The 24,076-nt window shown below is 49.3% G+C and overlaps 1 protein-coding gene across 3 annotated transcripts in view; it reads right to left on the reverse strand.

Annotated features, from left to right (window-relative positions):
* sema5b (semaphorin 5B) overlaps positions 1–24,076 on the reverse strand; it is a 280,478-nt gene that overhangs the window by 79,655 nt on the left and 176,747 nt on the right. For all 3 annotated transcript variants that reach the window (XM_033024865.1, XM_033024863.1, XM_033024864.1), the window contains exons 9-12: positions 19,021–19,156; positions 16,556–16,763; positions 14,632–14,839; positions 2,800–2,917 (exon numbers count right to left, since the gene is read on the reverse strand). In XM_033024865.1, coding sequence (XP_032880756.1) covers positions 2,800–2,917; positions 14,632–14,839; positions 16,556–16,763; positions 19,021–19,156 — 670 coding nt within the window. The remainder of the gene's footprint in view (positions 1–2,799; positions 2,918–14,631; positions 14,840–16,555; positions 16,764–19,020; positions 19,157–24,076) is intronic.

A 24,076-nucleotide genomic window follows, 5' to 3' on the forward strand; every position in this document is an offset into this window, starting at 1 on the left:
ATGGAGGGGAGCGAGGAACCGGTGATGCGTTGGGCAGTTTTCACCACCCTCTGCAGTGCTTTCCGGTCGGAGACAGAGCAGTTGCCATACCATACTGTGATACAGTTGGTAAGGATGCTCTCGATGGTGCAGCGGTAGAAGTTCACCAGAATCTGAGGAGACAGATGGACCTTCTTTAGTCTCCTCAGGAAGAAGAGACGCTGGTGAGCCTTCTTGACCAGAGTTGAGGTATTGTGGGTCCAAGAGAGGTCATCGGAGATGTTGACCCCCAGGAACCTGAAGCTGGAAACACGTTCCACCTCCGTCCCGTTAATATGGATGGGGGTGTGCGTGCCGCCCCTAGACCTTCTATAGTCCATATTGGTCTTCTTGGAGTTAAGGGCCAGGTTGTTGTCAGCGCACCACGCTGCTTGGAGCTGGACCTCCTCCCTGTAGGCCGACTCATCGTTGTTGCTGATGAGGCCAATCACCGTTGTATCATCTGCAAACCTGATGATGGTGTTAGTACCATGTACAGGTGTGCAGTCGTGGATGAAGAGGGAGTAGAGGAGGGGGCTCAGCACACAGCCCTGTGGAACGCCGGTGTTCAGGGTGAGGGTTGAAGAGGTGTGCTTGTCTAACCTAACAGACTGGGGTCAGTTGGTTAGAAAGTCCAGTATCCAGTTGCAGAGGGAGGGGTCGATGCCAAGTCGCTGAGTTTGGTGATCAGTTTTGAGGGGATAATGGTGTTAAATGCGTCCTGACATCGGAGCTTCGATCTTCCCGACGAGAGGGTTTGTACATCGGGCTGTCCGTAGCAGCGACTGCGGAGGGCCAAGGCCCAAAACACGGGTGAACAAAGGGAGGAAGATTGACTGAACTTCATTGCCTTCCATCACAGCGATCACTCTGGTGGATGTTTATGTTAAGTTCTAGCGTTCTTTTCAATTGTGTTGTGTTCTTTTAATTGTATGACTGCATGGTAACTCAAATATCACTCTGGTGCACATGACAATAAATGGGAACTTGAATTTGAATTTGAATTTTAAATCTATGTCCTCTGGTTCTCGATTCCCCTGCTCTGGGCAAGAGACTCTGTGCATCTACCCGATCTATTCCTCTCATGATTATATGCACCTCTATAAGATTACCCCTCATCAGTTCAGTTCAGTTCATTGACACAAAATCCTGGAGTAACTCAGTGGGTCAGGCAGCATCTCTGGATAGATTGGAAGGGTCAAGACCCTTCTTCAGACTCTGAGGAAGGGACTCGACCCGAAACGTCACCCATTCCTTCTATCCAGAGACACTGCCTGTCCCGCTGAGTTACTCCAGGATTTTACATAGAAACATAGAAAATAGGTGCAGGAGGAGGCCATTCGGCCCTTCGAGCCAGCACCGCTATTCATTGTGATCATGGCTGATCGTCCCCAATCAATAACCCGTGCCTGCCTTCTCCCCATATCCCTTGATTCCACTAGCCCCTAGAGCTCTATCTAACTCTCTCTTAAATCCATCCAATGACTTGGCCTCCACTGCCCTCTGTGGCAGGGAATTCCACAAATTCACAACTCTCTGGGTGAAAAAGTTTTTTCTCACCTCAGTCTTAAATGGCCTCCCCTTTATTCTAAGACTGTGGCCCCTGGTTCTGGACTCGCCCAACATTGGGAATTTTTTTCCTGCATCTAGCTTGTCCAGTCCTTTTATAATGTTATATGTTTCTATAAGATCCCCCCCCTGATCCTTCTAAACTCCAGTGAATACAAGCCTAGTCTTTTCAATATTTCCTCATATGACAGTCCCACCATCCCACGGATCAATCTTTGTGTCCATTACGGGTGTAAACCAGCATCTGCTTCCTACTAAGTTCCTTCCTACTAGGTTCAGTTCAGTTCAGTTGTGCATTTACCCAACCCATTCCTCTCATGAGAGTGGGCCGCTGGAGGGCCTGCTGCAGCCTGGGGCACAGTTGTATCCCAGTCACTGGCCCGGCTTGCCCGGAGTGGGAAGAGTTAGAGTGACAGGAGCAGAAGTAGGCCATTCGTCCCATCAAGTCTACTCCGCCATTCAATCATGGCTGATCAATCTCTCCCTCCCAACCCCAAAAACTTTTTCTCCCAGAGAGTGGTGAATTTATGGAATTCCCTGCCACAGAGGGAAGTGGAGGCCAAATCAATGGATGGATTTAAGAGAGAGTTAGATAGAGCTCTAGGGGCTAGTGGAGTCAAGGGATATGGGGAGAAGGCAGGCACGGGTTATTGATAGGGGACGATCAGCCATGATCACAATGAATGGTGGTGCTGGCTCGATGGGCCGAACGGCCTCCTCCTACACCTATTTTCTATGTTTCTATCTATGTTTCTCCTGTCTTCTCCCCGTAACCCCTGACACCCCGTACTAATCAAGTTTGTTCAACCTTTCTCTCTCAAGGTAGGACTAGTGTAGATGGGGCATGTTGGTCGGCATGGGCAAGTTGGGCCGAAGGGCCTGTTTCCACGCTGTACGCCCCTATGACGATAAAGCACCAAGTGCAACAGTGCTGTGATTCATGTCAACCTTAGTATCGTGTCTGTGGAATTCTCTGCCTCAGAGGGCGGTGGAGGCCGGTTCGCTGGATACTTTCAAGAGAGAGCTAGATAGGGCTCTTAAAGATAACGGAGTCAGGGGATATGGGGCGAAGGCAGGAACGGGGTATTGATTAGAAACATAGAAAATAGGTGCAGGAGTAGGCCATCCCCCCCCCCCCCCCCCCCCCCCCACGGCGCAGCCAACTGTAAACGCAGGACAGTAGCGGCAACGAGAGGCGAGGCACGTACGTACCGGGCAGTCGGTGATGTTCTGGCTCCAGAGACTCATGTTGGAGCTATCCTCGATGGTGGTACATTTCTTCTGTCTCAGATCCCAGCCGCAGTACGGATCCCTGGCCCCAAGACAAGATCTGCCAATAAATACACAGCCATGAATATTTCACCAAGATTAAACAAACAAGCTGTATTGCTCGTAAGTAAAACAAATACTCTTACTGTCGGGTAGGGGTGGGAAGGGGATTTGGGAACCAACTCTCAAGATGCAGCAAGCATGGCTGGCCCTTCGAGCCAGCACCGCCATTCACTCTGTACCCCGTTCCTGCCTTCTCCCCATATCCCCCGACTCCGTTATCTTTAAGAGCCCTATCTAGCTCTCTCTTGAAAGCATCCAGAAAATCGGCCTCCACTGCCTTCTGAGGCAGAGAATTCCACAGATTCACAACTCTCTGGGTGAAAATGTTTTTTCTCATCTCGTTCTAAATGACCAACGCCTTATTCTGAAACTGGTTCTGGACTCCCCCAACATTGGAACATTTTTCCTGCCTCTAGCGTGTCCAATCCCTTAATAATCTTATATGTTTCAATAAGATTCCCTCTCATCCTACTAAATTCCAATGTATACAAGTTCTAAGACATACAATCCAGGACAAGTTCCAGAGCATACAATCAGTAAAATTAATCAAGATACTAGCCAGCTTACAACCCAGCAGTATGAATATTGATTTCTCTATCTTCAAGTAACCCTTGCTTTCCCTCTTTCTCTGTCCCACTCCCAATTTAGTTCTCTGACTAGTTTCACTGTCCTCTTGATTAATTTTACTGTTTGTACGCCTCGTTGTCACCTTCCCCTCAGCCAACAATAAACCATTTCTTGATCATCGCCTGCTTTGACCTGTCATTTTCACACCTTACCCCTCCCTATCTCTAGATTCCCTCTCCTCTGACTCTCAGTCTGAAGAAGGGTCTCGACCCGAAACGTCGCCCATTCCTTCTCTCCAGAGATGCTGCCTGTTCCGCTGAGTTACTCCAGCATTTTGTGTCTATCTTCGGACAGACCATAACATTGGTTAGAGACGGAAGAGAAACAGGGTGGAAAAGGACTACTTAGCCGAAGGATGGCACGGTGGCGCAGCGGTAGAGTTGCTGCCTCACGGCACCAGAGACCTGGGTTCGATCCTGACCTTGGGTGCTGTCTGTACGGAGTTTGTACGTTTAGAAAATAGACAATAGACAATAGGTGCAGGAGTAGGCCATTCGGCCCTTCTAGCCAGCACCGCCATTTAACGTGATCATGGCTGATCTTCCCCAATCTGTACCCCGTTCCTGCCTTCTCCCCATATCCCCTGACTCCACCATTTTTAAGAGCCCTATTTAGCTCTCTCTTGAAATAATCCAGAGAACCGGCCTCCACCGCCCTCTGAGGCAGAGAATTCCACAGACTCACCACTCTCTGTGAGAAAAAGGTGTTCCCTCGTCTCCGTGCTAAATGGCTCGCCCCTTATTCTTAAACTGTGGCCCCTGGTTCTGGATTTGGGTTCTGGGTTTCCTCCCACGCTCTGAAGTCCTACAGGTTTGTAGGTTAATTGGCTTCGGTAAGAATTGTAAATTGCCTCTAGTGTCAGTGTGCGGGGATCGCTGGTCGGCGCGCACACTGACACTACAGGCAATTTACAATTCTGGTCGGCGCGGGCTCGGCGGGCCGAAGGGCCTGTTTCCGCGCTGTATCTCTCAACTAAACGAAAGAACTGGAAAAACCTGGGAAGGTGAACAGTAAGGGCAATCAGGGAGAAAACGGACAGGAACAAGCGAAAATCATTCCGACATCTAAATAAATTCACAGGATGTGCTATTTAATTCTCCTTCATTGACGCTCTCGAAGGAGCGGGTTGAAAATAAAGAGACTTGCTTCTATGTCACAGTACGTCATCACCCCAATGTGTCTCAAGGCATCCTTCTTTGTATTGTGAAATTTGTAACAGGAGAGAGAATTTCAACTCAAGATGCCTCAGGGGCACTTAGAGGTCAAACAACCTCCAGAGTCTGTTTCACCGCTCAATGACAGATGCTACCGCTGGTGGGAGTAGCTAGGTGCAGGAGTAGGGGATAGCGGAGTCAGGGGATATGGGGAGAAGGCAGGAACGGGGTACTGATTGGGGATGATCAGCCATGATCACATTGAATGGTGGTGCTGGCTCAAAGGGCCGAAGGGCCTCCTCCTGCACCTGTCTGTTGACTCAATTTCTATGACTCTAAACCTTCCATGTCCATTCATTTCTGGCACTCTAAACGCCCTTCCATGTCTACCTCCACCACCACCAGCCCCTGACAGCACGTTCCAGGCACCCAGCAAACTGTATGAAAATAACATCGCCCATTTCCTTTAAACGTACTCTCTCTGATTTTAAAGCTAAATACAATACAATACAATATACAATACCATTTATTTGTCATTTGAACCTCACATGAGGTTCAAACGAAATTTGGTTTCTGCAGCCATACAAGAAAAGAACCAAGACACACACCAACACAATTTACACAAACATCCATCACAGTGAATCTCCTCCTCACTGTGATGGAAGGCAAAGTCTTGTCTCACCCCTGCACCCATTCTTCTCCCGATGTCAAAGTCAAAGCCCCCGGCGGGCGCTAGCAAGTCCGCGGCCATTTAAAGCCACGCCGGGCGATGTAAGGCCCTGCTCCGGGTCTTGATGTTGGAGCCCCTGGCGGGCGCCAGCAAGTCCCACGGCTGTTTACGCCGCGCCGGGCGATGTAAGGCCCCGCTCCAGGTCACTTTCAACCCCGCAATTCGGGCGGGAGAAGTCGCAAAGCAGTCTCCCACCGGGGACCCGCGAGCTCCCGGTGTCACCATCCACCGGAGTCGGGTAGCAGCCGCGCGCCACCGCAGCTCTCCACGCTCCGAACTCGTCACGCTCCGAAGCTGGCCAGCTCCACGATGGTAGGTCCGCAGCTCCGCCGGCTCCGTGACCTGAGCCCCCAGGTCGTTCCGGTTGGAGGCCGCTCCACGGTGCTGGGCCCCAACGACAACGGAGACCCGACAGGGAAAAGGTCGGGTCCCCGTGCAGGGAAGAGATTTAAAAGTTTCCCCACCCACCCCCCGCCCCCCACACATACACATTTAAAAACCCACTACAAACTATACCCTCAACGGGACAAATTAAAAAAAAAAAGACAGACAGACTGCAGAGGCCGCTGCGACGGATAGCGGGGATAGCGGAGTCAGGGGATATGGGGAGAAGGCAGGAACGGGGTACTGATTGGGGATGATCAGCCATGATCACATTGAATGGTGGTGCTGGCTCGAAGGGCTGAATGGCCTACTCCTGCATCTATTGTCTATTGTCTATTAACTAAACCGCTGCTTCCATGATATGCACTGCAAGATCGGCAAAACATTGAGGAAAATAACTACAAGACTACAATCCAATTCAATAACTTTCAGTGAGGGGTAAGTATTGGCCAGGGGCACAGAGAACCCCAAAATAGTTCTTCCTCAGCAACTGAATGCCAAGCAGTAACTTGACACTGACTGAGAGTCACGCACAGAGTGAGTGCGCCAAGGATGTCTCAAGCAATGGAAGCACCTGTCTAACAACAGGGTTGGCAGGATGGCAGGAATGTGGCGCCTGGAGTGACGGATTGGGTTGATGGAACCTTGTCACTGCTCCAGTAAGTATCAAGCAACTGTACAAAGCAGCCTCACCCACCTCAACTAACATTGACCTCATTGGAGACCCTCGGACTATCCCTGACTGGTCTTTACTGGACTTTATCTTGCACTAAACCTTACTCACGTATTGCCCTTTTCATGCATCTGTACACTGTGGACGGCTCGATTGTAATCATGTTTTGTCTTTCTGCTGACTGGATAGCATGCAACAAAAGCTTTTCACTGTACCTCGGTACACGTGACAATAAACTAAACTCAAATCCCCCATCAGTCTGAAGAAGGGTTTCGGCCCGAAACGTCGCCTATTTCCTTCGCTCCATAGATGCTGCTGCACCCGCTGAGTTTCTCCAGCATTTTTGTGCACCTTAAACTCAAACTAAACTCAGTTGCCGGGCAGAGTGAGTGTTTCGCTAGCCTGCTGCTATCTCACACGGCAATCAAAAAGTCATTTCATTTAGTTTCAGTTTAGTTTAATTTAGTTTAAAGACGTCTACAGAAACAGGCCCTTCGGCCCGAGTCCGCCCCGACCAGCGATCCCCGCACACTAACACTATCCCACAATCGGGACAATTTTTACATTTACACCAAGCCAATTAACCTACAAACGTGTTCGTCTGAAGTCATGAAGGAAGCTAATGAAATATTGGCCTTCATAACAAGAGGATTACAGTATAGGAGTAAAGAGGTTCTTCTGCAGTTGTATAGGGCTCTGGTGAGACCACATCTGGAGTATTGTGTACAGTTTTGGTCTCCTAATTTGAGGAAGGACATCCTTGTGATTGAGGCAGTGCAGCGTAGGTTCACGAGATTGGTCCCTGGGATGGCGGGACTGTCATATGAGGAAAGATTGAAAAGACTGGGCTTGTATTCACTGGAGTTTAGAAGGATGAGGGGGAATTTTATGAGAACATATAAAATTATAAAAGGACTGGACAAGCTAGATGCAGGAAAAATGTTCCCAATGTTGGGCGAGTCCAGAACCAGGGGCCACAGTCTTAGAATAAAGGGGAGGTCATTTAAGACTGAGGTAAGAAAAAACTTTTTCACCCAGAGAGTTGTGAATTTGTGGAATTCCCTGCCACAGAGGGCAGTGGAGGCCAAGTCACTGGATGGATTTAAGAGAGAGTTAGATAGAGCTCTAGGGGCTAGTGGAGTCAAGGGATATGGGGAGAAGGCAGGCACGGGTTATTGATAGGTGACGATCAGCCATGATCACAATGAATGGCGGTGCTGGCTCGAAGGGCCGAATGGCCTCCTCCTGCGCCTATTTTCTATGTTTCTATGTTTCTATGTCTTTGGAGTACGGGAGGAAACCAAAGTTCTCGGAGAAAACCCACGCAGTCCATGCAGGGAACGTGCAAACTCCGTACTGACAAGCGCCCGTGGTCAGGATCGAACCGGGGTTTCTGGCGCTGTGAGCCAACAACTCTACCGCAGCGCCACCGTGCTGCCTTTCCACTGACTGGGTAGCACTGTACCTCGGCACTGGTGACAATAAACTAAACTCAATCACCAGGAAGGGGGAGCGTTTCGACCGCCTGCTGTTATCACACGCAGCAATCAAACAGTGATTTCACCGCGTGAAGAGCCCTCAAGATACGCTGGAACAGTCACAAATCAACGTGAAGTGTCTCCTAGAGCTTGCCATCAGACAACAGAGACTGGGTTGTATTCAATCTGCCACGCTTTCATGTAATGCCAATGCATTCCTGCCTGACTTCATCAGATCATAAGTGATCGGAGTAGAATTAGGCCATTCGGCCCATCAAGTCGACTCCGCCATTCAATCACTGCTAGTGATCTATCTTTCCCTCTCAACCCCATTCTCCTGCCTTCTCCCCATAACCCCTGACACATGTACTAATTAAAGACAAAGACTTCTTTGATTCTTCACTCCCAGTCGCTCCCCCACCACATCTCCAATGAGTATTTGAAGGGAAGATAGACAGGGTGGGGCAGCGGTAGAGTTGCTGCCTCACAGCGCCAGGGACCCCAGTTCGATCCCGACTATGGGCGCTGTCTGTACGGAGTTTGTACGTTCTCCCCGTGACCTGCGTGGGTTTTCTCCGAGATCTTCGGTTTCCCCCCACGCTCCAAAGACGTACAGGGTTGTAGGCTAATTGGCTTGGTATCAATGTGAATTGTCCCTAGTGTGTGTAGGGTAGTGTTAGTGTGCGGGGATCGCTGGTTGGAGCGGACCCGGGCGAGGTTAACTGTATCCTAGATTAGGATTGAAATATAGTTATTTAACATTTAATATTAAGAATAGTTCGTAAACGTGGGAGGTGGAAACAGGCCCTTCGGCCCAACTTGCCCACATCAACCAACATGTTCCAGCTACACTAGTCCCACCTGCCCGCGGTTGGCCCATATCCCTCTAAACCTGTCCCATCCATGTACCTGATTAATTGTTTCTTAAACGTTGGGATAGTCCCTGCCTTAATTACCTCCTCTGGCAGCTCGTTCCATACACCCACCACCCCTTGTGTGAAAAAAATAACCCTCAGGTTCCTATTAAATCTTTTCCCCTTCACTGAAAATCTATGTCCTCTGGTCCTCGATTCCCCTACTCTGGGCAAGAGACTTTGTGTCTCTACCTGATCTATTCCTCTCTTGATTTTATCCACCTCAATGGGATCGTCCCTCGTCTCTCAAGGGGTGGAGTCCCAGCCTACTCATCCTCTCAATAGACAATAGGTGCAGGAGTAGACCATTCGGCTCCTTCGAGCCAGCACCGCCATTCACTGTGATCATGGCCGATCATCCACAATCAGTACACCGTTCCTGCCATCTCCCCATATCCCCTGACTCCGCTGTCTTTAAGAGCTCCATCTAATGCTCCTGTCCCATTTAGGAAACCTGAACGTAAACCTCTGGAGACTTTGCGCCCCACCCAAGGTTTCCGTGCGGTTCCCGGAGGTTGCAGGTGGTTGCCGGAGGTTGCAGGTAGTGGAAGCAGGTAGGGAGACTGACAAAAACCTCCGGGAGCTGCACAGAAACCTTGGGTGGGGCGCAAAGTCTCCAGAGGTTTCTGTTCAGGTTTCCTAAGTGGGACAGGGGCACAACTCTCCCTAAAGTCCAGGCCCTCATGTCCTGGCAACATCCTCGCGTTTGTTTTGTAAATATTATTATTGTTAATAATTGAATACATTTATTGGTGTAAAAAAGAATGAACTGTGAAACAGTGGCCACCGGAGGCAGTGGAGACGTGAAGGACAGGGTCTATAAAGGTCGTCAGGGTCACGAATGTCTGGGAGACAGGAGAGGAGAGGTTGGTGTAGGAAGGAACTGCAGATGCTGGTTTAAATCGAAGATAGACACAAAACGCTGGTTGTAACTCAGCGGGACAGGCAGCATCTCTGGAGAGAAGGAATGGATGACGTTTTGGGTCGAGACCCTTCTTCAGACTGATGTTAGGGGAGAGGGAGGTACATAGATAAGGAAGTGTAAGGTGTGTAAACAGGACAAAGGGAATGGAGCTCAAGGGAAAATTGTTAGTTGGGAGAAGTTAACAACAAAGCAAACAGAGGTAAAATGTGGTCGGAGACAGTAAGACTGGTCCCAGAACTGGGAAGGGGGAGGGGATGGAGAGAGAGGTGAAGTGAGGGAGAGAGGGGTGGTTGTACTCAGAACATTGGGGGCTAGGTCTGAAGCCAGAGATGAGGACCTTAGGATGTGCTGAAACATATACCCAAGACCTCTGAACACGAGCTGACTACAAGCTCAACATCTAACCCATGCTCCCTGTAGTATTCACCAAGCTTGGTTCCCTGCTCTTGTTTAAACTCCCTGTGTGAACTGGAAAAACCAATCGAACTATCGTGTAACATGTTTTAAAAAATAAATAAAATGAAAGTGTGTTTAGACACAAGATGGGTGTCGCCAACAATGGCTGCCTCGCCAACAGTCTGTCTGTCCCTTCCTTCTCTGTTGTTTTATAGTACATGATAAATATATGTTTTAGTGTTCTTTAGCTTGTTTTATGTGGGGCGTGGGGGGGGAGTAGTTGGGGGAAACTTTTTTCAATCTCCTACCTCGACGGAGATGCGATTTTTTTCCCGTATCGTATCTCGGCCCGCACTGCGACCAAACATCGAGGAGCTGGTGGCCTCTGCTGGAAACTGACTTCGGGAGCTCCAACCGCAGGGGCCTGCGGACTTTAACAACGTGGAGCTCGCGGTCCCTCGTTAGAGAGCGACTTCGGGAGCTCCAAGCCGAGGGAGCTTCGATCGGCCTGACTGTGGATGGTTCGACTGCCCCGACCGCGGGAGAATAAAGAGGGAAGACGATTGAACTTTTTTGCCTTCCATCACAGTGAGGAATGTCGGGAATCCACTGTGGTGGATGTTTATGTTAACTTTTATGGAGTTGTGTGTCTTGGTGCTTTTTTTTTTAGTATGGCTGTATGGTAAATCGAATGTCACTGTACCTTAATTGGAACACGTGACAATAAACTGACCTTTGAACATTTGAACCTTTGAAAATGCTGGAGTAACTCAGCGGGACAGGCAACAACTCTGGAGAGAAGGAATGGGTGACGCTTCGAGTTGAGACCCTTCTTCAGAGTTCCTTCCTGCACCCATTCCTTCTCTCCACAGATGCTGCATGTACCGCTGAGTTACTCCTATCTTGGGTTTAAACCCACGTCTGCAGTTCCTTCCTCCCTATGAAAGTGTGGTTATGGGATATTTTGGAAAGTCTGCTACTCCCAACACCATTGGAATATCGGAGACTCGAGAGGTTGCGGATGTGCCAGGGGTTACGGGGAGAAGGCAGGAGAACGGGGTTAGGAGGGAGATATAGATCAGCCATGATTGAATGGCGGGGTAGACTTGATGGGCCGAATGGCCTAATTCTGCTCTGGTCACTTATGATACTTATGAAGATTGACAGAAAATGCTAGAGTAACTCAGCAGGTCAGGCAGAATTCCACAGACTCACAACTCTCTGTGAGAAAAAGTGTTTCCTCGTCTCCGTTCTAAACGGCTTACCCCTTACTCTTAAACTGTGGCCCCTGGTTCTGGACTCCCCCGACATCGGGAACATATTTCCTGCCTCTAGCGTGTCCAAACCCTTAACAATCTTATACGTTTCAATAAGATCCCCTCTTATCCTTCTAAACTCCAGAGTGTACAAGCTCAGCCGCTCCATTCTCTCAGCATATGACAGTCCTGCCATCCCGGGAATTAACCTTGTAGAACCTTTGCTCATGGTTGCCAGAGCTACAGCACAAAGAGGTGTTGCCTGGACGACAAGACACCATTCACAAGATGGCCCCTCCTCAGGATGCCAAGCCTTGGGCAGAAGGAGGCATTTCCATGGACATCCTTGGCAATCTTCCCACGTGACATTCCTTCTGTGCCTGTCTCCCTCCCATTGACTTCATCTGCACCTCCCGCTGCCTCGGCAAGGCCAGCAGCATAATCAAGGACGAGTCGCATCCTGGCCTCATCTCCCCTCTTCTCCCCTCTCCCATCGGGCAAGAGGTACAGAAGTGTGAAAACCCACACCTCCAGATTCAGGGACAGTTTCTTCCCAGCTGTTATCAGGCAACTGAACCATCCTACCAACAACTAGAGAGCAGTCCTGAGCAGTTCTTTCATAAACCTCAATGGAGTCCCTCAAACTATCTATGATTGGACTTTATCTTGCATTAAACATTATTCACGTTATTCCCTTTATCATGTATCTGTACACTGTGGACGGCTCGATTGTAATCATGTATTGTCTTTCCACTGACTGGACTGCATGCAGCGAAAGCTTTTCACTGTACCTCGGTACACGTGACAATAAACTAAACGATACAATCAAACTCCAAGCACAGGTGCGACAGACACCCACCACTTACTGCATAAAAAAACATGGCCCGCACATTTCTTTCATACCTTCCCCCCTCTCGCCTTAAAGCTATACCCACCATTATTTGTCATTACCACCCTGGGCAAAACATTCTGACTGTCTATCCTATCATAGAAATTTCAAACAGGTCTCCCCACGGCCTCTTTAAACGTTGCCCCTCTCATCTTAAGGCAGGGGGTAGGGAGGATAACTATTGACTGGTGATTGGGGCTCCCACAACTTGGGGTTCAGATCAGCAGCGGTAACCTGACCACATTACCAGCTGTGAGGCAGAGTCATAGAGTGGTGTAGCGGTAGAGTTGCTGCCTTACAGTGTTTACAGTGCCAGAGACCCGGGTTCGACCCTGGCTACGGTTGCTGTCCGTACGGAGTATGTACATTCTTTCCATGACTGCGTGGGTTTTCTCCGAGAACTTCGGTCTTCTCCCACACTCCAAAGACGTACAGGTTTGTAGGTTAATTGGCTTGGTATAAATGTAAATTGTCCCTAGTGGTGTTAGTGTGCGGGGATCACTGGTCGGCGAGGACTCGGTGGGCCGAAGAGCCTGTTTCCACGCTGTATCTCTAAAACTAAAACTAAAATTAAAACTAAATTTTTTTTTTAAAGCACAGCAAACAGGCCATTCGGCCCAACTTGTCCATGCCGACCAAAATGCCTCATCGATGCCAGTCCCATTTCCCTCTGAACCTTTCATATCCACTCAAGTCATGTTCTCGTTTGGAGCCATAGTGATAAAACACAGAAACAGGCCATTCGGCCCAACTCGTCCATGCTGACCAAGATGCCTCAGCTAACCTGGTCCCAATGGCCACGTTTTTTGCAGTTGAAGAGGCGAAAGAATTGGAGACCAACTCCAGTGTTGTGAGGCTGGAGATATATTTCAACAACAGATAAGGCGGCACGGTGGCGCAGCGGTAGAGTTGCTGCCTTACAGCGCCAGAGACCCGGGTTCGATCCTGACTGCGGGTGCTGTCTGTATGGAGTTTGCACGTGGGCCGAGGGGCCTGTTTCTGTGCTGTGTCTCTAAACTAAACTAAACCAAATGGAGGTTTATAATCGATGAGGTCATGGAAGCAAAGAAAAACCGTGGGAGGAGAAACTATAAACCCCTTCAACCTGACACCCACAAGAGACAAAAAAAACCCAATCAAGCCTCTTTTACAAATCAGAAATAGAAACTTAATCTGACCAGCCCAATCAAGACAAGGTAACAGACACAGTAAACGATTTGGATGCCTAAATATTATTTCACCCAGACCATCAAAAAGTGAAGTCTTAATTGCAACCAATTGCACTATTTATTTAAGACGTGCCTTCGCAAGGAAGGGATTGATTTACCCTGGGTTAGTTTTTAATTTAGTTTAGAGATACAGCGTGGAAACAGGCCCATCGGCCCACCGAGTGCATGCTGACCAGCGATACTTGCACATTAATACTATCCTACACACACTAGGGACAGGCAGAGAAGCAATGGGTGACGTTTCGGGTCAAGGCCCTTCTTCAGACTGAGCAAGGTGTCCTATGTTGGGCATTTTCCCCAGTATGTCAGCTCTTGGGTTGAACACGTTATAAAGTACTCACGGGAGACTCGAAACGCTGGAGTAACTCAGCGGGACAGGCAGCATCTCTGGAGAGAAGGAATGGGTATCGGTTCGGGTCACAAACCTTCTTCAGACTTTCTCTCCAGAGATGCTGCCTGTCCCGCTGAGTAACTCCAGCATTTTGTGTCTATCTTCATAAGTATCATAGGTGATGGGAGCAGAATTAGGCCATTCGGCCCATCAAGTCTTCTCCGCCATTCAATCATGGCTGATCTATCTCTCCCTCCTAACCCCATTTGCCCCATAACCTCTGACATCTGTACTAATCAAGTTACATAGAGTTACATAGAAAATAGGTGCAGGAGTAGGCCATTCGGCCCTTCGAGCATGCACCGCCATTCAATATGATCATGGCTGATCACCCAACTCAGTATCCTGTACCTGCTTTCTCTCCTTACCCCTTGATCCCTTTAGCCACAAGGGCCACAAGTATTTATCTATTTCCCCCTTAAAAATATCCATTGACTTGGCCTCCACAGCCTGTGGCAATGAATTCCACAGATTCACCACCTTAATTCATAAGGTCTTCATAAGGTCTCCTGCCTTCTCCCCATAACCTCTGATACACATACTAATCACACGTACTAAGATGTCCACCAGTACATCTTCGGTGTAAACCAGCATCTGCAGTTCCTTCCTACAATCTCCAAACAGCTCGTCTTCCTTGTGGCGTTCAGCGTTTCCGACATGACTTACATTTCGGATTTGTACAAGAAGCATCGCTCCAGAGGGATCTTCAGCACCCGCCCGTCGAAGCCCACGAACAAGGAGCGGTCGCTGTGCAGGATCTGCAGGTTGCGGATGGGTTCCCGTTGCCCAGGAGGCAGCAGCTGAAGCTCCTCCAGGTAGCAGCTGCCCAGGCTCTTGTTCTCCGGAGAGAGGGTTTTCAGAATGGTGCCATGCTCTGCGTACAGAAACAGAACGACAGGACTCGAAGGTTAAACTGGGTCTGGGTTCAGGTCATAGAGTCTAAAGGGCCTGTCCCACGGGCATGCGACCTGCATGCGGCATGCGCGACCTAAAGGGCCGGTCCCACCAGCATGCGCCTGCATGCGGCAAGCGCGACCTAACATGGTCGCTTGAGCCGTACGGCATGCGCGACCAAACCAGAAGCGGGAGGTCGAGTGAGTGACACGGCGTCGAGGCCGCGCGGAATTTTTAGACACCATCAATTTTTCGGAGCCCTACGCGATGTCGGGACCAGCTCCGCACAACTCCATACGGCTCCGGTAATCGAAGTGGGACCGGCCCCACGAGACCATACGGCTCAAGCGACCACGTTAGGACGCGCTTGCCGCAAGGAGTCGCATGCTGGTGGGACCGGCCCTTTAGGTCGTGGTTGCCACATGCAGGTCGCATGCTCGTGGGACAGGCCCTTTAAACCCCTGTCCCACGGTGCGAGTTCATTCCAAGAGCTCTCCCGAGTTTGCCCTGATTCGAACTCGGAGATTTACGGTAATGGCCGCTCGTCGGTACTCGGGGCTCTCGTGGACATTTTTCAACATGTTGAAAAATCTTCACGAGCCTTCCCGTGCTTGCCTGCCGTTAGCGAGTCTTCCCGAGTACCTGCCGTTAGCGTTACGAGCCGCTAAGAGACGTCCCCGTGTAGGATAGAGTAAGTGTACGGGGATCACTGGCCGGCGCGGACTCGATGGGCCGAAGGGCCTGGTTCCGCGCTGTATCTCTAAGCTAAACTAAATTAGTGTAGATGGGACATGTTGGTCGGTGTGGGCAAGTTAGGCTGAAGGGCCTGTTTCCACGCAGTGTGACGATAAGATTGTGGTGCCATTGCATCCAACATTCACTGTTGATGCAGCGCAGAAACAGGCCCTTCGGCCCACCAAGTCCACGCCGGCCAGCGATCCCCGCACATTAACACAACCCTACACACACTAAGGAGAATTTTACATTTACACCAAGCCAATTAACCTACAAACCTGTACATCTTTGTGGAGTATGGGTGGAAACCGGAGCGCCCGGTGAAAACCCACGCAGATCACGGGGAGAACGTACAAACTCCATGCGGACAGCACCGTTAGTCAGGATCGAACCTGGGTCTCTAGCCCTGGAAGGCAGCAACTCTGCCACTGCGCCACTGTGCCACCCAACTTTTTAGTTGAACCAAGAGTGAACCATTGTCCTAGGACCCGCAGGGGGGCGGAGTGGCTCTGCCGTCAGCGACCGGAGAACTGGTGACGGGGTCTAGGGTGTGGGTAGGGCCGAAGAGGTCCTGGTTGGATTGCTCCTAGGCCTGGCCAAGCTGGCCATCCGCAAGTCACGGCGGAAGAGGGCGTTGCCCGATCCAGATGCTTGCCCCATTTTCGGGGTAACATCCTCGCCCGGGTGGTGTTAGAGAGGGACATATTTTCGTATAGTAGTTATTTAGTACATTTGTAAGGTGTGTAACATAGTGGGATGAAAATTTAGCGTCTGGATAATTTGGTGATTTTGTACTATGGTGGTGGGTGTGTTACCATGGTTTTGTTTGGTATCGCGATCGTAATTAAATTAATTGTTTTTGATGCAACAAAAAACAAACAAACAAACAAACCATTGCGCACCTGAGCTGCCTCCAGCAGACGAGGTGAGGCAGGTGAGACAAGGAAGGTGAGTGACCTACCTGTACCAATGTAGATCACGTGGTAGAGAGTGTCCCGGCCTTGCACGATGTCCACCACCAGCTTTGAGAAGCGCATGTTGTCGTGGGTCACCAGCGGGTCCACGGAGACGGGCTGCACCGCATCGTTCATCAGGAAGAACCGCTGGGCGTCCTGTAGGCTGCGTTCCGTCAGGTTCTCGTTGGGTCCATTGTCACCCATAGAGCCGCACTACAATGAGCAAACCCACACACCGTTAAAGACTCCTTAGTTCAGTTCAGTGTAGGCATCTCTTGGACCAAGTGTTAGATGATAATATCACAAGAGACAATAGACAATAGACAATAGGTGCAGGAGTAGGCCATTCGGCCCTTCGAGCCAGCAACGCCATTCAATGTGATCATGGCTGATCATCCACAATCAGTATCCCGTTCCTGCCTTCTCCCCGTACCCCCTGACTCCGCTATCTTGAAGAGCCCTATCTAGCTCTCTCTTGAACGTATCCAGTGAACAGGCCTCCACCGCCCTCTGAGGCAGAGAATTCCACCGACTCACAACTCTCTGTGAGAAGAAGTGTTTCCTCGTCTCCGTTCTAAATGGCTTAACCCTTATTCTTAAATTGTGGCCCTTGGTTCTGGACTCCCCCAACATCGGGAACATGTTTCCTGCCTCCAGCGTGTCCAAACCCTTAATAATCTTATATGTTTCAATAAGATTCCCTCTCATCCTTCTAAACTCCAGAGTGTACAAGCCCAGCCGCCCCATTCTCTCAGCATATGACAGTCCCGCCATCCCGGGAATTAACCTTGTAAACCTATGCTGCACTCCCTCAATAGTAAGAATGTCCTTCCTCAAATTACGGTGAATGGGTGCTCATGGATCAGTGTAGACATAGTGGGATGAATGGCCTGTTTCCATGCCTTCACTCTAGAGTTTACTTTACTTTAAGCAGTGGTTCAAAACCTGTGGGTCATTTGGGGCTTTGCCAGGGGTCATGAAGGGGACACAAATAACATATCAATTTGTTGAGCCCATGTTAAGGAACCTAACAAGGGTACATACCACATACAGTATTTAGTTCACGTATGCGCATACTGGTGCCAAATAGTTTAAGAACCACTGCTTTAGAGATACAACACGGAATCAGGCCCTTCGGCTGACCGAGTCCGCGCCGACCAGCGATCCCCGCACATTAACACTACCCTACACAATAGGGACAATTTACATTTATACAAAATGAACCTGTACGCCTTTGGAGTGTGGGAGGAAACGAAAGATCTCGGAGAAAACCCACGCAGGTCACGGGGGGAACGTACAGACTAGCACCCGTAGTCGGAATCGAACCCGGGTCTCCGGCGCTGTAAGGCAGCGACTCTACCGCCGCGCCACCGTGCCGCTCTTCTTGCACCGAAGACCATGTCTGCCAACTGAACGCTGCCCTCAACTCGAATCGCCACTGAATCCCACGTTAAACGCTAAAAGAAGGAAGTGAAAGTTGAAGAAGGGACGAACTCAACATCCTTCAGAGTATGGGCGTCACGGTGGCGCAGCGGTAGAGTTGCTGCCTTACTGCGCCAGAGACCCGGGTTCCATCCTGACTATGGGTGCTGGCTGTACGGAGTTTGTACGTTCTCCCCGTGATCACCGTGGGTTTTCTCCGGGTGCTCCGGTTACCTCCCACACTCCAAAAATGTACAGGTTTGTAGAATAATTGGCATTGGTTAAATTGTAAATTGTCCTTATTTTGTAGGATGGTGCTGGTGTACGGGGTGATCACTGGTCGGCGCGGACTTAGTTCAGCTGAAATGCCTGTTTCCACGCCGTATCTCTAAACTAAACTAAAACTTTAGTACCTCCACCAATATAAAGCACTTTGGCCAACGAGAGTTGCTTTTTAAATGTGCTATAGAAATAGAAGTGACTTAACTTGACTTGACAAAACTAACTCTGTATATTGTCTCAGTGTATGTAATGCTGTACATTTGTAATGTATCTGCGATGCTTATCTAAGATGTATCTAAGTGTTTATGCACAGTGTTCTGTACAGTGTTCAGTGTTCAGAGCCTTCTCCAGGGCAGCTCCCAGGCTCTGGAACTCCCTCCCCCAACTGATCCGCAATTCCGTGTCCCTCACCATCTTCCAGTCCCGCCTCAAGACCCATATCTTCACCTCTGCCTATCCTTAGCCCCACGTCCCCCTCCCTTTTCATATGTGCATTAATTGCCTCATATTGTGTTTTGTATTGAATTCTGTCTTTACTTTGTGTACTAGTCATGTCTCTACTATTTATTTCATTCCCCTTACATGTTTTTCCTCTACCTGCAAAATTTTTGTAAGGTGTCCTTGAGACTCTTGAAAGGCGCCCATAAATAAAATGTATTATTATTATTATTATTATTATTAGTGTTACTTGCACTGAACTGTATACAAAATCTCACTGTACCTCAGTACATGTGACAAATAACGAACCACTGAACCATTGTCATACCTGGAAGTTGGGAATGGGGTTCCTCACAGGCAGCCAAGCTGACCGAGGGTTCTCCTGATATCGGAAGGGACCGTTGAAGGTCTGGGTGATGGCGCTGAGATTGTAGGCACAGATTGCAGAGGCCGCGATGCTATTCCTGTAGAGAGGAGCAGAGAGGTGAGAGTTGAGGTGTGGACGTTAAAGCCAGCATGGCACTCAAAGACTACTTTTTCATCCCTTTCGTCTCCCCTCATGGTCCACCCATTCCCGTGAACACCCCCCGCCAGTACAGCTCGGTGGGGCCGAAGGGCCTGTTTCTGAGCTGTAGCACTAAACTTAATACACAGATACATGGATACATAGACAATAGGTACAGGAGTAGGCCATACGACCCTTCAAGCCAGCACTTCCATTCAATGTGATCATGGCTGATCATCCCCAATCAGTACCACGTTCCTGCCTTCTCCCCATATCCCCTGACTCCTGCTATCTTTAAGAGCTCTATCTAACAAGAGTTAAAGTTACGTTAAAATTAAGTTATGAGGAGACACAGAAGGGGCTAGTTCTCTCCTTGGGGCAGGGAAGGTTAAGAATAAATGGAATTTATATAATTAAGTAACAATTAATGAATGAATTTGTTTAAGAAGGAACTGCAGATGCTGGAAAATCGAAGGTACACAAAAATGCTGGAGAAACTCAGCGGGTGCAGCAGCATCTATGGAGCGAAGGAAATAGGCAACGTTTCGGGCCGAAACCCTTCTTCAGACCAATTAATTAATTTATTCCTGACTATTGAATGATTGACATTTTATTATCACATGTGATGTGTGTCACGGTGAAAATCTTTGTTTTGCATACCATACGTAAAGTATGCAAGGAGCGGCCACGTACAGGTCACCGAGAGGGCAGCACAGTAGCGCAACGGTAAGGGCTTGTCCCACTTGGCCGTCATTTACGCGACAGGCCGGTAGTGACTGACGCGCACGGTCGCGACGGTGACGTCATTTGAAGATAAGACACAAAATGCAGCAGTAACTCAGCGGGACCGGCAGCATCTCTGGAGAAAAGAAATGGATGATGTTTCGGGTCGAGACTCTTCTTCAGTTCTTCACGCCAAACGCAGGCACGTGGGACTAGTGTAGATGGGGCATGTTGGTCGGCGTGGGCAAGTTGGGCCGAAGCGTCTGTTTCCAAGCGCTGCCTGACTCCATGACTCTACGATCTATCTTTCCCTCTCAACCACATTCTCCTGCTTTCTCCCCGTAACCTTTGACACCATTACCAATCAATTTGGCCGGCGTGGGCAAGTTGGGCCGAAGGGTCTGTTTCCACACTGTAAGACTCTGTGGCTATGACCAGCCAATGCATTATTGTCCTGTTTGTTCAGGATAATTGATGAGGATTTGGATTCATGTCACCTTCCATACAAACGAACCAGCATGAAGTAGACAGACAACCACAGAGGAATGAATCCTTAACGGAGGAGAAACCAATTAATCACGAGAGACAGTGTTTAAAAATACTATCAAATGATGGTTGTTTAGGAGATGGCTGATGTCATATTAATCCATACACAGCATCTCAAGGACTGAACAGAGCTGTCAAGACTGATTACTAAAGAACAAGGTAAAACATACAATTAAAATATGTGCAGGAAGGAACTGCAGATGTTGGTTTATATCAAAGATGGACACAAAGTCTTGGAGTAACTCAGCGGGTCAGGCAGCACGCACCTCTGGAGAAAAAGGATGGGTCTATATATCTCAACAATGCAACAATCCCATGGAATAAAAGGAAACGGCAGATGCTGGTTTATACCAAAGATAGACACAAAATGCTGGAGTAACTACTCAACAGGACAGGCGGCATCTCCGGAGAAAATGGACGGGTGACGTTTCGGGTCTGAAGAAGGATCCCGACCTGAAATGTCACCCATTCCTTCTCTCCAGAGACGTTTCAGACTGAAAAAGGGTTCGACCCGAGACATCACCCATCCTCTTTCTCCAAGTTTTCAAGCTGAAAAGGATGCAGAGAAGGTTTATGAGGATGTTGCCAGGACTCGAGGGTCTGAGCTGTAGGGAGAGGTGGAGTAGGCTGGGATTCTATTCCTTGGAGCGCAGGAGGATGAGGGGTGCATCACCATACACCCACCACCCTTTGTGTGAAAAAGTCACCCCTCAGATTCCTATTCAATCTTTCCCCCTTCACCTTAAACCTACTGTATATCCTCAGGTCCTCGATTCACCTACTCTGGACAAGAGACTCCACCCGATCTATTCCTCTCATGATTTTATACACCTCTATAAGATCACCCCTCATCCTCCTGGGCACCAAGGAAATTAACGGGTGATCGAGGTTGACGTGGACATGATGGGCCGGAGAGCCTGTTTCCAGGCAGTATCTCTGAACTAAACTAAAGAAAATGTGAACTTTATTCCAGAAATACATAAATCAAACTACTTTCCTGTCTGCCTTTTGGCAGTGGAGAATGAACAGAGAAAATGTGACTTTCATTTTGTTAATGAAACATGGTGACCTCCGCTCCTCACCTCCCACTTCCTGCCAATCCCATGAACTCTGGATTGGGGTTCAAAGGGCAAAGGTTAATCCTAAATAGTGTAAATTGATACTTTTGTGTGACATTTGTGTGCAGAGTTAAGGAAAGAGCCTTCAAATCTAATCTGCCATTTACAACATTCGACATATTTGATAGGCACAAAATGCTGGGGTAACTCAGCGGGTCAAGCAGCATCTCTGGAGAGAAGGAATGGGTGACATTTCAGGTCGGGATCCTTCTTCAGACCCAAAATGTCACCCGTCCATCTCCTCCAGAGATGCTGCCTGTCCTGTTGAGTTACTCCAGCATTTTGTGTCTACCTTTGGTATAAACCAGCACTTACAGTTTCCTTTTATTACATGGGATTGTTGCATTGTTTACATATACATGGACTATTGATTGAATGGTGGATTGAAAGACACAGCTCGGAAACAGGCCCTTCGGCCCACCGAGTGCGTGCGGACCACCGATCACCTGTTCGCACTAGTTCCATGTCATCCCACTTTCATTACACACTAGGGGGCAAGTCACAGTGGCCAATCAACATGCAAATCCGCACGTCTTTGGGATGTTAGAAGAAATCGGAGCACCCAGAGGAAACTTATGCAGACACAGGAGGAACGTACAAACTTCGTAGAGACATAGCATTGCCAACTGTCCCGTATTAGCCAGGACATCCCGTACATTGGGCTAAATTGGGTCAGAGAGCCGTGTCCGGCCCCGCCTCACCCGTTCCGACGTAGTGCAGCCCATGGAGTGCAGCAGCAGCAGCAGCAGTGCCTCGCCCGTGGCCCCGTCGGTCGGCAGCCCGGCCAGCTGTCCGACCTTCGGACCTTCGCTTACCGCCGACACCACCACCACCCCTCCTTCTCATGGACGATCATCGGTTCATGAATTGGACAGGGTGCTGGACTTTTCCCCCAGCGCCCGGGCCAAAACTCCTCAGCTGGCCCGCCGGCTGGGCTTTGTGTGCAGTCCAGCACCCGGGCCAACTCATCATTCACCCAGCCACGGCCAAGTCGGTCAACGAATTGCCGTCGGGAATTTGTCCCGTATTTTGATCTTTGGTCCCTTATTTGGGAGTGAGAACGTTGGCAACCCTATACTGACAGGTCAGGACCGAACCCTCGTCTCTGGCGCAGTAAAGCAGCAACTCTACCGCTGCGCCCCTGTGCCAGTCCTGAGTGATGGCACAAACACAGTCCAAACAGGGCAAGATATCTCATGAAACCCTATCCTGACAATCACCACTCCATCAGCGTCTCATTATCTATTTAATTTGTACACCTCTATAAGATCACTCCTCAGCCTCCTGCGCTCCATGGAATAAAGTCCTCGCCTGCTCAACCTCTCCCTGTAGCTCTGGCCCAGCAACTCCTGGCAACATCCTCGTAAATCTTCTCCGCACTCCGCACTTCGCAATATTTAAGAGGGAGTTAGATGTGGCCCTTGTGGCTAAAGGGATCAGGGGGTATGGAGAGAAGGCAGGTACAGGATACTGAGTTGGATGATCAGCCATGATCATATTGAATGGCGGTGCAGGCTCGAAGGGCCGAATGGCCTACTCCTGCACCTGTTTTCTATATTTCTAAGAAGCGGATGATAGGTTTAAGGTGGGGGAGGATTACTCAAAGGGTGGTGGGTGGTGCCAGAGGTAGTTGAGGCAGGTTTTAGCACAACATTTAAGAAACATTTAGACAGGTGCAGGGATAGGACAGGTTTGGAGGGATATGGGCCAAATGCGGGCAAGTGGGACTAGTGTAGCTGGGGCATGTTGGTCGGCATAACCAAGTTTAGCTGAGGGATCTGTTTCCACACTTTATGACTCTATGACACTCTGTCCGAAACGTCTTTTTAAGAGATGTTAAAGTCTTTGTTCAATTTCTTATCGTGTTCTGCCACTTCTACAATGTGTTCAGCGGGCGGTACAGTGGCGCAGTAGCAGAGTTGTGCTGTCTGCATGGAGTTATACACAATAGACTATAGGTGCAGGAGTAGGCTGTGATCATCCCCAATCAGTACCCCGTTCCTGCCTTCTCCCCATATCCCCTGACTCCGCTATCTTTAAGAGCTCTATCTAGCTCTCTCTTGAAAGTATCCAGATGGTTTGTACGTTCTGCCCGTGACCTGCGTGGGTTTTCTCCGGGTGCTCCGGCTTCCTCCCACACTCCAAAGACGTGCAGTTCCGTAGGCTAATTGGCTTTGGTTAAAATTTGTAATGTGTCCCTCGTGTGTGTGTGTGTAGGATAGTGGGAGTGTGTGGGGACTGCTGGGGTAGCATGGACTTGGTGGGCCGAAGGGCCTATTTCCACGCTGTATCTCTAAGCTGAACTAAAACTATAAGTGGGACACAGTGGCTCCTTCATGTTGAATTGGTCGCCTGCCCAGTGCGGTCGGGACAATATTCCTCTCACACAAGTCGTGGCCTCTTACATCATGTTCAGCGCAGTCACAGGAACAAGTAACAGCAGTTCCTCACAAACCACTGCGAGCGAGAGCCATCGGGGTCGACTGCCAAGG

This window comes from Amblyraja radiata, chromosome 7, assembly GCF_010909765.2.
Source record: "Amblyraja radiata isolate CabotCenter1 chromosome 7, sAmbRad1.1.pri, whole genome shotgun sequence".
Lineage (NCBI taxonomy): Eukaryota > Metazoa > Chordata > Chondrichthyes > Rajiformes > Rajidae > Amblyraja > Amblyraja radiata.